Below are 15,999 nucleotides of genomic sequence, written 5' to 3'. Positions count from 1 at the left end.
TTCTCATTAATTCAGGATCTCTGTTCTGCACAAAGGTCACAGAGCTTGACAAAGTGAGGGTGATCTGGGTGAAAAGTTTCTCAGGGAGTCCCGTTGATACTCAGCAGCTCATGTGCAATTCAACAAGTAATTACTGCGCAACAGGGATGGGCAAAAATTGAACACACAAATATTTTGCTTATTGTGCATATTGTGCTCATGAATCTGTAAGGTGTCATAGTGTAGTGCAGGAACAGCGCTGAATGAACAACCTGGGACCGATAAAATCAGACTTGAGCCCTTGTCAGACAATGCCAGCAGTGTATTCCTGTGCTCCTACAATGGTGGTTTTTCTGACTTTGGTTTGTTCATGAGCTGATATTGTAATGTGGAAACAACATAGGCTTTAGAAAGAAGATGTGTTTTATTTGATGGCTCAGAGCGTTTAACAACACATTGATTATGAAGACAAAGGAAATATTCTGACATCACATAAATGCAGCACAAGGCTGTAAAGGTTACTTGGAAGTTTGCTACTCCCCCCTCAAATGACAAATTGTTGGACAGTGATATTTCTGTAACAATGTAATGAGCGCACACAGCCTACGTACGTAAAAGTAGGATGCTGCATCGATGTATTAAAATTTCATCTTTATTAATATAAACTTATAAACTCCGTCCATCACTAGTACACAAAGAGTTTGCTGTAATTAAACTTTTCACACAGGCGCGTTTTATCCTCTGCAGGATGCCAGTAATAAAAAACTAAGTCAGAGTAGGAGTTGTGTTGGCACGTTTTTAATATTTCATGTTGCCAACCTTTATTATGCAATCTCTAAAGGTCTAGCGTAGTGGGGGTGAAAGGGATTTTAAAGCTGCGCTTTCTAAAACCGCAGACACAATGTGTTGTTATGTAAAGCTTAAAAACCCAATGATGTCTGGTGTCGTTCGTCGCTGGCATTTCATCTGCCAGAGAGAGGAAAGCCTGTGTGTCAGAGTGAACCTGTTTGAAAGGTGTTTCTAGTCGTCTCACTGATGTTCCCTCCAACACTTTTTTTTTCTCCCAGGTGCTGGGGCCAAAATATAAACATGAATTACTGGTGGATCATCCGTTCTCCGATACTGCTGGCAGTTGTGGTAATTTCACCTTCCTCGCTCTTATTCTGTTGCTGTCTCCTGCTTATTTACCAATACACAAGTTCCTTTCACATCAACAAAAAAGTGCATTCACACTAAAACCTCTCATATTCACCCACCACTCTTACATTTCTGCTTTTCCCCATTCATATAGTATACAATATTAAATACACCTCATTTATTCACGAAGTGTAAAAGGCTGTCTGTGCTGTAGGGGGAACATCTGTGAAACATCTTCAGAGTCAAAAGTGTTTGGATTAAAGAAATATGATTTTTGCTAACACAGTTAAACTCTATTCACGCCATGACCAGGCCCTTTATCGTAGATGTGCTCTGCAAAGGTCAGTTCTGAGCTTTTACATAAGTCCCATTTGTCATGGCTCTTATGCCAGACCAGTTACACAGACATCCTGGCATTTTCCATGCATTAATCTTTTTGCTAAGTGGCCTGTATCTCACAGGAATTCCTGTGTTTGAGTTGTCGCAGAGACGTGAGGGCTGCTTCCCATTTCAGTGTTTCCCTCTGTGTCCTGGTCCCAACAGGGTGCACATCAGAGCAGAAAGCTCAGTAGTAAACACTTGTATGTGCGTGTGTCGCTGCAAGAGCATGTGATTTTGTTACTGACTGGTCAAAGATCAAAGTCTAGGCAAACATGAAATAACATGCATACAGTGTTCATGCCGATACACATTGAGGGGGTACATACACAGTACGTGGAGTAGCACTGTGTTTCTAATAAACACAAAATGCCTGCACACATGACCGTATGTACAAATTAAGTCCTTTCTCTTCCTTTGTTGAAGCCAAATGACCAGCAAAGACTTAATTATAATATAAATGTCACGTCATAAGTGATTTTCATTAGTGAATCACCTGCTGATCCTTTAAATGTCAGCTCGTGTCAGAGGCTTCCCTGATGTGCCTCTACTGTAAATAATAATGTTAAAGGGCCAGTTCACTCAAATTAGATTCAAAAATGTTTTGCACTTCCCACTATGGGAATCAGCCCGCACTGGTAGTTTTGGTTTTACCTGCATAAGTTATTGGAAGTACCTTTTATTGTATGTTTTGTTTGAGCAAAGTTTCAGCTTGGCATCGTCTCTAAACCCCTGCACATAAAACCAAAACTACCTGCATGACCTTCAAGATCTGTTTGTCTGTTATTATCATTAACACCGCTGTCTCTTTCTTTCACAGATCAACTTCCTAATCTTCATCCATATCATCAAAATTCTTGTGTCAAAACTTCGAGCACACCAAATGAGATACACAGATTACAAATTCAGGTGAGTTCAAGTGTTGCAACAGTTTTGCTATTTACATCGCACCATTCTCTCGTCTTATTCTGTGCTTTCCCTCTCTTCGTCTCTCATCCCCCTCCGTCTCAGGTTGGCTAAGTCGACTCTAACCCTGATCCCTCTGCTGGGCATCCATCAGATGGTCTTCATCTTTGTGATGGACGAGTCCACGAAAGCCACCATCGGGCTTCGTCTCACCAAGCTCTTCAGCGACCTCTTCTTCTCCTCCTTCCAGGTTGGTTTTCGGGTTATACATCTGTTTGTCTCTCCGTCTCATTAATTTTTTTTAAAACACCCCATGGGAATTTCTTCAAATTAGGCACTAACGTCCACTTGGATTCAAGGATAAACTAACTAGATTTAAGTGATCAAAGGTCAAGGTCACTATGGCCTTGCGTCCATCATATTTTTGTGAAGCAGATAGTTCAAGAATACCTTTAGGAATTTTTTTTCAGATATGGTACAATCATAAACTTGGACTTGATAAAGAACTGACCAGACTTTGGTGGTCAGAGGTCAAGGTCACTGTGACCTTGCATCCATCTCATCCTCGTGAACGTGATTTCTCAATAAGGCCTTGAGGGAATTTTCTAAATTTTGGCACAAATGTTAACTTGGACACAAAGATGAAGTGATTAGATTTTGGTGGTCAAAAGTCACTGTGACCTCATAAACATGTTCTTGGCTATAACTAAAGAATTCAAACACTAATTGTGACAATTATGACAAAATTTTATGTCAAACAGGATAAAATGGCATTGTGACATCATAGTGTTCTGCAAAAACACTTTTCTGTCCATTGTTGAACGCCAAGACTCAGGAGCAGAAGGGAAGACATTTGGTCGTTTACTGTATTGGTGACACTAACCTTGGATGACCACCTTGAAACTTTGGTGTTTGTACAGATCTTTTGTGCAGCCGGGTTGAAGATGTGTGTGAAGCATTCACATTTTAGAATATGTAGCATTTGAGCCTGCACAGGCATGAATGTAACTGTAATTGCAACTTGTACTGTTCGCAGGGGCATATAACCATGAGGCGGTAATTCAGACAAAAACAAAGACTGCATCATTTATGGAATAGCTCAGCATCACTCAGCTTAGATCAGGGGTGTAGATGAGAGTTGAGAAATTGGTGGGACATCTTATGGTTCATAATTCTCCCCTGTAGTTAGCGTACTGAGACAAAATTGAAAAAGACAGCATATAATGCATGTGAGGAAGATGTGTGAAATGAACGATGAGGGAGATAAATGGGTAAGACATGCCTAACAGGATAAAAAACAAGTTTAAATCACTGCCTTTGTTCTCAAATTTGAGTCAATCTAACAAGAATCTAACAAGATTCAGTGGAAGAATTACATCAATCTTCGAATCAAATTCTAATCTTGGCATTCACGCTTTACTAAACTAACAGTAAAAAGTTACTCTTTCATCGTGTCTAAGTGCCGTTCAAGATGAGCTTGTTCAGCGATCCGTCCAGTCGCTGCATGTCTGAGTTTCCCTTCCCCCGGGACCTGTATTTACTCAAGTGTCAGGAGGGATTACATTAGTATAATGTGCTATCTGTGCTGCTAACTGGCTGTGTCACACTGTGACATAATGACAGTGACCTCTTTGCTATGAGGACACGGATGACGTGAGTCGAGGTTATAGCCAACCACCAGGGGAATCGCCTTGATGAAGAGGGCGACAGAGAGAGGACAGTAAGAAGTCAGAGACGACAAGTGCAGACATGAGGCTTTACACTTAAGACAGAAGATACTCACTGAAGTTAGCCCACTATACAATTGCAATGGCAACGGTAAATGCCCGTTGCTCTGAGTATCTTGCAATGTTGATTTGTCTGTTCTACTCTCATTCTATTTCTATCAGACTGACTCAGTACTGGTTGTCTCCACAGGGTCTCTTGGTGGCCATCTTGTACTGCTTTGTCAACAAAGAAGTGAGTGTCTGCATTTGCACAACACAAACACCTTTGTCGACCCCCAACTTTTCGCCCGTTATCACATTAATAACGTCTGCTTTTGTCTCTCCTCAGGTGCAGTCAGAGATCCTGAAGAAGTGGAAGCGTTGGAAGCTAGGGAGGAACATCGAGGAGGAGTACCGCCACACCTACAGCAATACCCCCAACACCAAGACAGCCAGCCTAATGAATCACGTCTCTCGACTGCCTCATCTCCCAGACATCGCCAAAAGCTCTTCCCCTGTCTGCAGCCCCGAGGAGACGCACATGCTCGTGGGTGGATGCCAAAACGGTATGGCCCACAGTAAGGAGGCAGACCAGGGCTCCTCCCCGGTTCACAAGGGAACCATCAGCAACTGCACCCTACTGGAGGACATCAGCCCTACGGACAAGGTGCAGTGTTGCGAGGGTCAGAGAGAGAACATGGAGAGCCACCTGTGAAAGGCACTGGGAGCGAGAACTCGACGAAGAAAGTTGGACGGCCGTGAGCTCTCATCTGGCTCTGACATACCTCCCTGCGTGGCTGCGAAGAGCTGGGCTGATAGACTCATCTGTCAGAGCAGTCTTTGCCCAGAGATTGGTGTCGCTGGGAGCACAAGCGGGCACGCAGCCAGAGAAGGGAGAATATTACCGCAGACTCTCACACTGAGGTGTCTAATGTTCTGTGAGCTTTGCGAATGGATTTTTGTAGACGTTTGCCATACAGCGAAAGAAACTACTGCATGTTGAACGGTGCAACGACAGCATCTCAAGGCAGATAAGCCATGTAAAATAATAAGAAAAAAACCTGAAACCTCAAATAGCAACTACAGAAACAAAAAAAGAAACAGGGTCCTTGCTTGAGCCTCTGCTTTAAATCGTGTTGTGTATCAAATGTGTGTTTTGTGGTACTGGAGGTTAAAGACAAGCTGGACATTGAACTGCATACACAAAAAAGACCAAACAAGTGACTCAAAACAAGATGGTAGGGAACAGAGACGTTTTCCTTTTTTTTTTCATTGCTCTGATATCTGTAAATGGTTTTCTTGTCCATACTGACTTTTATGAACATGTACAGAAAAGATTGTGCTGGCTGTACTTCATACAGTAAGGTGACCACAGTGCTGTTCAAACAGCCTCATCCAGGGGACATTGGAAATTGGCAGCTGCTCTCGCCAGGTCATTCCTGGCTTATACAAACATTACAAGAGGTCAAGAGTTAGTGAATTATAAATAACGATCATCGCTTGACTAGGTGTTTTACAATAAAAATAAGTCTTTTTTTTTTTACATAGGTGTCAATCTTGGATACTGCAGAGTGCTACAGTTAACTGTGTAAATGTGCCAGCTGTTTTTCCAAGGGGGGATAGTTGCAATTCTGTGCCATTAAATATGATTTCTCTTCCCCGTGCCATCAAGATGTTTTCTGACTCAAACGCCTTGGCATGAAACTATATAAACTTCCACACAGGAGCCCACTCAGCCCTCAAGACGAAAGCTGACAGGGGAAACCGTGCACTCATATCAAGGATAAAAATACACAGCATATAGACATGACCTGTAAAGCCGCCCATGCATTAAGTATGAATTCAACACCGTGACTCAAGAGTAACATGACATCTCTGGCACACGGCTGTTTCTGCAAGTTTTTGCATATTTAGTGAGTTCAAGTTTGAAGCTGTGTGAGTCATTCGCAGAGGATGGGTGCCGCACAGTGACATCACATCAGTATCTCCTCTCTCTGAAAGCCTTTGCTAATGATTGCCCGGCCCAGTTACTCTGTATACACAGTGTTTAAATATTCAGCCTTATCCTGGGTCTGCAGGCGCTGTGGACACTTAGAACAAAACTCTGCACCCTAAAAGTAGAACAAACAGCATTCTAGTGACAAAGAAAGCCAAATTAGCAGTGGTACATTTGCCTCTGAATACACTGCATTTGCTTTTTAAAGGTTTAAAGGAGTGTAGGATTTAGGGGCATTTACTGACAATAATGGTATATAATACTCTTAACTATGTTTTCATTAGTTTCTAATCACCTTAAAGTAAGAATCATTGTGTTTTCGTTATCTTTAAATGAGCTGTTTCTCAAAGTCAAGGAGGGATCCTCAAACGGCTGAATTTGAAGGACGCTATGTCATAGACCCCCGCTGAGGGACTGCTCCAATGTCAAGGATCCTTCCGAGTTTCACGATGGACTGATAGATGTCATTTATTTGGATTAATGTCTCCAGGAGTTTTCATCATACAAGTGTGAAAAATATATTGACAGAAACCTCATAATTTACACTTTCCAATGCGTTCACTGCCAAATGAGATTGTTTGAAATAATGTGATTTAGATAAAACATAAAAGTTTTTAAATGAATAATTCACAGCAGAGATGGAGCGCTAAGTGTCCCCCTCCCCTCCTCCCCCGACTATTCACATGATAACCACTCTCATTCTGTCAGTTTCAATAGGTATATTTTTGGGGGGGAATCGCGGTGAGGACGGCCAGAGTAGACACATTAGAATATCCTGCAGGATAAAGCATCACTCATTTGTTTTGAGGTGAACTTATTTCAGAGGATTACCTGGCGGTATCATGTGCAGGCAGTGGGTCAGCTATTTCAGAGCAGCACGGCTCATCAGATCAGATCTGCTATTCGTATTAGTGTGGCGGAGTGTGCGTGGTGATACACACAGAAAATATGGATCACTTTGAAATGACAGAGTGATTCTGTGTGTCTGTGAGTCTGAGTATATACTGTTAATTACAATTTAGAACTTACTCTCCACTTACTCTTAAATACCATCCAGAAATATATTCTCTCTAAAAGTCACGTGATTCTGACAATACTGATACATTTGTTTAAAATTGTACAACAACATTACAGAGTGCGGGGACGGGTCCTCCCAAGAAAAGATCCTTGACTTTGAGAAACACCCATGGAGTAGGTTCTCTTTCATGGAGCTTTATATGGTGTTCTACAGTAGCCCAGAACGGACAAATCAAACACTGGCTAGTTCTCCTACACGCTTGGCACATGGGAGAAGTTTCAGTTCTGCAACCTCACCACTAGATGCCACCAAATCCTACACACTGGACCTTTAAAGAAGGCAAGCCTCCCGCAGAGCATTGATTAAACATTGAGTTGCTAAATCTTTTGCAGGAGCTAACTCATCATGACTTTGTATGTATGACTATTTGCACAATGTTAATTTATAATTGATAAATGTTGTGTGTACATATGTGTTTATACAGGTGATTTATTTGATTGCTGTCAATATATGTCTTAGCATGTCTGTGTGTGTGTGTGTGTGTGTGTGTGTGTGTGTGTGTGTGTGTGTACTCTCAGGTGAGTATGATTGTGTGTAGTTTCAGTATTCCAGATTTGTGGAGGTGTTACAGTTGGATGAATCGCAGGGTGCAGCCAAATAAGCAATGAGTTGATATAAACCACAACTGCCTGCACACAGAGGTCAGAGGTCACTGTCAGTCCCACTCTAGAATACACAGTGACCAGTGTTGGGTAAGGGTTACTTTTAAAAGTAATCAAAGTACGTTACAGCATTACTTTTTTTTAAAAACGTAACCAGCTACTTTACTGCGTTACTCCCTGAGTAAAGTAACTAAATTACTTTAAAAGTACTTCCAACGTTACTCCCTGAGAAAAGTAACTCAAGCACTTTTAAAGTACTTTTGAGTATTCTACATTTCCTATTGGGCAATGGACCACAGGGCGCTAAGCCTACATTTTTTTGTCTCCAAAATTAAAGTTATGGACCACTTGCCCTTCACTGAGATCCAATTCTCCCATCACAGCCGTCACTTTGACCAGTAGAAACACAGAACGATCTGCTGCCGTAGACAACTGTATGACAACAACACCCCAGCGTTTTTAATATTTCCTCTAGGGATGTTACCACACAGAGTAAAAGGGGGAAATGATGGTGTGAAACAGCAGAGGCACTTTGTCAACCCGCTGAGTTAACGTTACTGTCATTAGCATCAAGCTAGCAAACAATGGTACATCCTCACGGTCGGACATAAAGTAATAACATTAACAAATAGCGGCGGGGCTTTTACTCACCACAACTGCAGAGGCTCCCAGCTTCATTTGAAACAAACTACATTATAGACGGTCCATTATTTATTAATCCCTCTGTGTGTTTATATATTTACTTTTTATCCACTCCGTTGTCTTTGTAAAGTTAACATATCGCACCGTCATTTCAAACTCAACACACTCAGCCCCTTATAACCTCGGCTGAGAGAATCCCTCCATTTTCTAAATAGGCTTTTATTCTGAAACATTTTTCAGAACTTCCTGTAGCTGTAATGTAGCTCTTTCCATCTGCTGATGCTTTTAGGTGACTACAACAACATGTCGGCTGGCGATGCTTTTAGGTGACTACAACAACATGTCGGCTGGCACGTGAACAGACACAGTGACTCAAATAATCGTGAAAGTAATAAAAATAGGACAAGAATAACCCGATGACATCACACACGCCGTGAAAGACGACCGGGGATAATTGGTGAATACCAGCATGTAGCGTGTACCAGGTATAATGCAAGTCCTGAGTCTGATAGGTTTAACGGAGCTGAAGGACCAGCGTTCTAAAAGTAACGGAAGTAACTGATGTCTTGTTTGAAAATGTACTTAAGTATTTGATTACTCAAACAGCAAACTAACACGTTAGGTTACTCGTTACTGCAAAAAGTAACGCGTTATACCCAACTCTGACAGTGACGCATGACACATGAAGCTGTACCTATATGCGGCATCAGGAAGCCACGGCTCTGTGTTTTATTATAGAAGCGACTCTCAGTGTTTCCTCTGTCATTTTCAGAGCTAAATTAGAGCACAACAGCAGCATGTTTGTCATTCAGATAATAGCTCTGTGCATTTACGCTTCAGCCAGGTGCTGGTGTTGAGTTGCTTAAAAAAAATAAATAAAAAATTGCAGGCTGAGGCTATTTTTCATCAGCGTCTGCTGAGGATTGTAATAGTGCAGGCAGATACCAAATACTGAGAATTGAGCTGGGAGCATGACACACATGCTGGCGCTGCTGGTGCCCTGAGGTGCGTTTGCAGTGTTTTTCATGTTTTCCAGAGCAGGAGAAATGTTTGGATACTGAAACAGTAACACAGGTATGTTGTGCACCTTGAGTAAAATCGTATTCAGTAGAGTATATAAGTATGGTCAAAATATATTTCTAAATTTATTTCAAGCTAATATATGTATTTTAAGCTGTGACCATAACTATGTATGTCTTTGAAGCCAGCAGCTTGGGTCACTCCCCTTTCTGGACCAGAGTGGTTCTGTCTGAATGTATTCTATAAAGGGCCCAAATCAGTATGTTCCTTTTTATTACAAATGGTTATGTACAGTATATTTGCTGTGAGGAACAGTTCAGTTATAACTGGCTGTGTTCAGGTGTATACAGTTCATCATATATTGTGTCCGCTTATCAAACATTGTTGAAATGGTGAAAGAATAAATTACAATGTAAGTGAAAGAGGATTTTAAGTTGCTGTGTCTTCTGTACTGGTGAATATTCATAATGTAGAGATCAACTTTCGTGGCTTTTTGGTGATCCAAGTTGTGATGGTTAGCTGGTCCTGCAGGCTGGTTTACAAGAGGGGTGAGTATTGATTCAACTCTGAGGTCTGTTGTTTCACAGCACATGTGGTTTCACTTTTGGCCAAGAGTCACTGGTTTGGTCAACTCACACTGACATATTGAAACCACCCAATTTCAACTTAACAGTATCCCTAAGAGCTGCTTACCAGATGGTTGAAAAACTTCAGAAAGAGTTATGTCAGAATTTAGAGGGCTGTGTCTGACCATTTCTGTAACTCTGTAATAAAGTTTTCAGTTGTTGCTCATTTGTGCATCAATATTTAAAGAGGTTCCATGTGAAGTTCAAAGCCTGTGAGTTGTCTGGACACAGTTCTCAACATGGAACTATAACAGTGCTAACTCCAGTAGCAGCGCTTAACAATGCACTTGTGCCGACAGAGCCGATGATGTTTATGAATAACACTGTCCTGATATCAGCGGTAACCACAGTATGAGAGCAGTGCAAAGCGGCCGCAATGAACTAGCCAGCGGGATGCGCTGGATTACAACACACACAGAGATAGGGTGACTTCATTCTCTACTCAGGACACCAATGCTCCATCATATCTTTACATAGAAAATAGTTGTTAGCTGCAAAATTTTTAAACCAGCTTCTAGATTAAATGAAAAAATGGACATAGCTATTCGGACCCGGTCTCACTCTGAGGTCATCGAAACCCGGCACTTGGGCAGTGACTGCAGTGTCAGACACTGACTAAAAAAAGCTGTCCTTTAGCGTCACCATGATACACACCCAGTTGGCGTTATAAATTAATGGCACTTGGCAGTATCAGGGGGAAATGCGGCAGGACAGGAACAAAAGTTATGGCAGCAAAAGTCCGAGTGGGGTGGGCATAAGGATTGGTGGATGATCCAACAAACACCAACTTTCACCCAGGAGAGTGGTGTTTGTGTCCTGTAAGATTCTAAAGTCAAATCCTGTTCTTTTTTCCTAAACCTAACCATGTGTTTTTGTCGCCCAAAGCCAACTACGTGCGTTAGTTGTTTATTTTGAAAGAGACTGTATGTGACCAGTATAATTCCTGTGAATTTTGAAAGAAGACAATAGATGTAACAGGCAGAACTTGACAGGGCATCCCAGAACGTCAACCACCAACGCACCCAGGGTACCTTTCACGTTGTATCTGGACTTGGAAGATCCATGACCAAATGACAATATGTGATGAGGTCAGAGAGAGAATGTGTTGGATTTCAAAGCCTTGAGTTTGGCATTTTGGTCATCATTATATTGAATTTCTGAAAAGACATAAGTGACCATATTTGGAGGAGAGGGTGGAGCTGTGGAGGAGTGAGGGGTGAAACCTGCGTCAAATTGACGTTCAAGAAACTGCAGTTTTTAGCACTTTTGCCTACATTTTTCAGCTCTGGAAGTGGCAACCCACTTACAACATGTTGTGCCTTAAAAACTAATTATGTTCAGAATCTTGTGTTGTTGGGTTGCCTTCCTATAAGAAAGACCACAGGGGCTTAGTTCAGCATGGAACAATTACCACATGCCCTGGAGTATGAGAAGATGGGAAGTGGTTTGAAACAGCATCTTTTCTGCACTCCATACTGCACATGGAGTAAATATATGGAGCAAAGGTCAGTGGATGTTGTGTTCATGTTTTCTCCCTGAGGCCTGTGAACTGGTCTTGTGTCCTGCAATTGGGCTGTAAAGCCTGTGTGTTATCCCCCACCCTCGGCTCTCCCTGACAGGCTTTCAGGGCAGCTGCACGGTGGCTTCAGTGCTGTCATCAGTTCCCAGGATCTTTAGCGTGGCACAGCTGGAGGGGCACAGTGCTTATGTTTGCAAATTAATATATAACATCCACATATCTCACCATGTCAGCAAGCCTTTAAAAGCCTATATAACAGTGTGAGTGATCTGTGACATGCTTTGGGCCATATTACATCAGAAGGGATTACATCAGCGTTTTAGTTTGAACTAAGTGACATACAGTATATCATCAGCTATATGCATGTAACTCAATTGCTAGAAAAAATGTTGGCATTCTCTAAACCACAGATGTGTTACATTAGGAAGTTATTTTGTACTGGATACAATAAAACGTTATGTTTCATCAATGCTGTCAACATGTGGTTAGATTTCGGCGCAGAGCTTCTTGATTGTGGTCAGGAAAAGATCATGTTTTGGTTTAAAATATCCAATCCCAGCTGGAAAAGCAGCAACGGGTTGCTTAAAAAAAACACCCATGTTTGGGGACTAAGAAGCCGTGGGACAAACAGCGAAAGATCCCATACAAACAACTGGTTTTGTTTGTCTCAGACAGTGGTCAGCGTCACATCTAGGTGTTATACCATCCACTACACCTCTGGGTGACAAAGTCAGCTTATACTACATCACTTTAGAAACATTGATATGCATATGTACGAATGCATTTCATAGTTTGCAGAAATGTACATTGCCAGCATTTTCTTCTGGTGGCTGGGCTGATTCATGGCTGTGATGTCAGTGTTGTCACATTCTCCTTGGTATCTAAATGGGTAAAAAGTACTTCTCAGTGTGATCTGTGTTTCCAAGAGAAGATAAAGTGAAGAATGACAAAAAAAGTTTCTTAAAGTAAATGTTTCTTTCTGCTGTTTGGTAACAGTTCACGGAAAACTATTAAATACTGTGGGTGCTTATCTAAACTGCTCATTGCTAACTTGGTTGAGCTATTGATCACTGTAAAACTTCACAGAGTCATCAATTACCAGCCTCTCTCACTGGCATATAAATCCACCTTACCAGGCAGCCTTTAGCAGCTTCGATACATCACGCCACTCCACCCACACTCAGGAGCAGCTCATGCAAACAAAATAAGGCAAAAAACTGGACTGACTTTTCTGCATTAACCACTTCATCCTTTGTAAGGTTAGCCAGTGGATACATCACGACATATACCTTATCTTTTGACCCATTTAAGTTCTCGTGGGAAAAAATAGGAACATCAAATATTATAACCAAAGATCCAAAGTTAAGAACCACTTGTATATTTTGCTGTTCTTAGAGTTAACATGTCCTTGGGTATGCTAAGAGCAGTAATGTGTGTAGTTTCCCTGAAATAAAATATGTGCCCTTAATTTATCCCTTTGGCTCGTTAAGCTTGTTAGAAATGACCCCAAGACCAACGCACAAACACTTCAATTAAGCCAGTACACGCAATCTGCAGGTTAATTAATCTCAAAAGGAATAGATGTTTGACTACTTGAAGCAAGTGGCAACCTCTGGGGCTGACAATGAAGTCAACACAGAAGTGCCAAAAACTGCAGTTCCCTGAATGGCTTCTTGAGGATGGCTGCAAGGGCGAGTCAGTCCCCATAGACCCCCATATTAAACTGCCCAACTTAACAGCAGAAATAAACATGTTTACAGCATGGTGATAAAAACGGTTTTGGCCTTTACAGCTAATTTCCCCCTTTAAGACAACTGCACGAGGGGTGAATTTTCACATAACTCATTTTATTAAGGCTTAAATTTATAATTAAGGCTGTGGCTGTTTTGAGTAACAGGTGGGTGCTGACCTTTGACAAGTCGCTACAAAAGACATGATGCCCAGGGATGGGTGAACGATGAAAGCAGGATGACAATCATAGAAGGTACACAGACAGACTGACGAAGGACAAAGGGAAACCCACAGGTATATATACACAGAAGACTAATCACAAGGACGAGGCACAGCTGGAGAAGGAAGACATGGGCAAAAGGAGGGAAAATGGCTGACAACAAGGGTGGAGCATACAAGACTAATACAAAACAGGTGTGAAGGGAAGACTCAGGGAACAGGGAAGGACTAACAAGACAGGTGTGACAGAAAACAGGTGGGAAAACACACAAAGACAGGAAGTAAAACCAGAGAGAACCTACAAAATAAAACAAGAAGCAGATTAAATATGAAACAAGGAACACAAACAGAAAACTCAAGACAAAGTCCACAAGATAACAGAATATGAAACCAAAACCCAGGATCATGTCGGCATTAGTATTCACTCATTTTCCATAACAGCTTATCCTGTTAAGGGTTGGCCGAGGGTCAGGGTATACCCAGGAAAGGTTGCCAGACTATCACAGGGCTGACACATAGACACAGACAACCATTCACACCTACGGGCAATTTAGAGTCACCAATTAACCTGCATGTCTATGGACTGTGGGAGGAAACCGGAGTACCCAGAGTAAACCCACACTGACATGGAGAGAACATGAAAAACTCACTGCACCACCATGTCATCTAATAATGGTAGTATTATAGTTATTCATAGCTGCACATGCACCGTGCTAACCAAGTTAGCAGCTACCATTAGGGTTACAGTATCTCCACCCTCCTGTCCAAATATGGTCACTTCTGGGCACCAATGGGTGACATCACGGTGGCTACATCCAGAATTCTATACAGGCTGTGATTTGACAATGGAAATTAAAAATACCTGACTTTTTTAAATGTATTGTGATCCAGACTGTGCCGATTTGCAAATTCAAAGTCAGAAACCCTGCAACCCAGCAAGCACATGTAGATAAATTCAACTATTCTCCCCTTCAAAATTCAAAATTGCAAACATTTAGTCCCATAATTTTTGTCTCCCCTGATAAAAGCGACTGATACAAAAGCGTAGCTAAGCTCCACAAAAACATTTCCCTGGCTTAATTAGCATAATGTACTCTGTTTCACAGAAGACAGAGGAGAGGAGGAAAGGCAAGAGGCAAGCAGAGAGACACCAGATTCATTGGTTTGGTTAATGCACAAGCGTCATCAGTCAGGTTGTTAGAGCTCATTAGCTGTGTTTGAGAGGCCGCGTTATCGTCCCTCTCAAGCAGAGCAGAGTCCCCTGGGTACACACACTCTGGGTCAAAGCAACCCAATCTACCAAAGCTACTACATCCCCATGTAATATGAAGAAGACCCTCTCAGTTTACGCACACACGCTCACCACACACACACACAGCCTCATCTGAGAGATCCCCCTCGCCATGGCCTAATAGTCTGTCAACAGCCCTGCATGGCCTGGTCTCAGGCAAATTAAATCAACTAAATGTGCAATCAGATTATCGCCATCAAACACAGAATAAGTTGAATAAATCCAATATCTCAGACAGTGTGGTGGTTGGAGCGGAAGCACTGAGGCAGAGTGACTGACGTGGCTGCGGGTAAATTCACAGGCCCGGGTGGGAGTTTGATAACCAAAAGCCTCTCTCAGAGGAAGATTAAAAGAGGAGCTCTCAGTGCACGTTATCGTTCTGTGCTCAGCAGTGTGGCTCAAAATAGCCAAGGGAATAAAAGGCCATTGCTGATATCCCACAGTAGAAACAGCAGTTCAAATGTTCCTTAAAGATTTTTTTATAGATTAAATAAATGAGAAACAGTGTTTTTACTTGTGAGCCTTAGAGGTGCTTCTGAGCAGGTTTTTATACCTTTGGACAAAGCCAGGTGAAGGTTTTGCATTTGCATTTGTGAATCAACCAGACACAATGGTTGATTGACAAATGCAGACATGCACAAAAGGCAGTCAGCACAGGAAGAGGTAACCAAATCAACAGGCAAAAACTCACTGGTCTGAATACGAAAAAAGGTCAATGTCACGAGGAATACACACTAGGAAGAACACCGTAAAGCTCACAAGAAGACGGGCAAGACAATCTAGCAGAGAACAAAGGGAAGACACAGACTTATACACCCTGACAGGGGAGATAATGAGACACAGGTGACAGCAATCAGACTATCACGGTGGCGGGAAACTTGACAGGACATGGGGAGGCAAGCAACAGACTGTCAGAATAAAACAGGAAACAGAACTTCAAACCCTGACAGTTTTTTTTAAATGGAATTAAATTAAATTAAATTAAAAAAAATTTTTTAGCTAGAGTTTGTCACTTTGTTAGAATTTGGGTGTGCACAACATACAGTCAATTAAAAATGCATTCATAACTTTTATAGACCCAGTTGAATTTGCAATAATAAAGTGTGGTTATCACAAAGTCCCACGGCACACCTGGATTGCTGGTCTGGGGGCTGCAGTGGTCCCACATG

General features: G+C 41.9%; 1 protein-coding gene across 2 annotated transcripts in view; it reads left to right on the top strand.

Annotated features, from left to right (window-relative positions):
• Window positions 1-9,871, top strand: part of gcgra (glucagon receptor a) — a 64,376-nt gene extending 54,505 nt beyond the window's left edge. For both annotated transcript variants that reach the window (XM_050069102.1, XM_050069103.1), the window contains exons 10-15: window positions 1,047-1,116; window positions 2,315-2,403; window positions 2,506-2,650; window positions 4,318-4,359; window positions 4,456-8,713; window positions 8,751-9,871. In XM_050069102.1, coding sequence (XP_049925059.1) covers window positions 1,047-1,116; window positions 2,315-2,403; window positions 2,506-2,650; window positions 4,318-4,359; window positions 4,456-4,821 — 712 coding nt within the window. In that variant the 3' untranslated portion in view covers window positions 4,822-8,713; window positions 8,751-9,871. The remainder of the gene's footprint in view (window positions 1-1,046; window positions 1,117-2,314; window positions 2,404-2,505; window positions 2,651-4,317; window positions 4,360-4,455; window positions 8,714-8,750) is intronic.
• Window positions 9,872-15,999: the final 6,128 nt, after the last annotated feature.

Source organism: Epinephelus moara, chromosome 18 (assembly GCF_006386435.1).
Source record: "Epinephelus moara isolate mb chromosome 18, YSFRI_EMoa_1.0, whole genome shotgun sequence".
In the NCBI taxonomy this organism is placed as follows: Eukaryota; Metazoa; Chordata; class Actinopteri; order Perciformes; family Serranidae; genus Epinephelus; species Epinephelus moara.
This window is presented reverse-complemented; position numbering and strand designations above follow the sequence as displayed.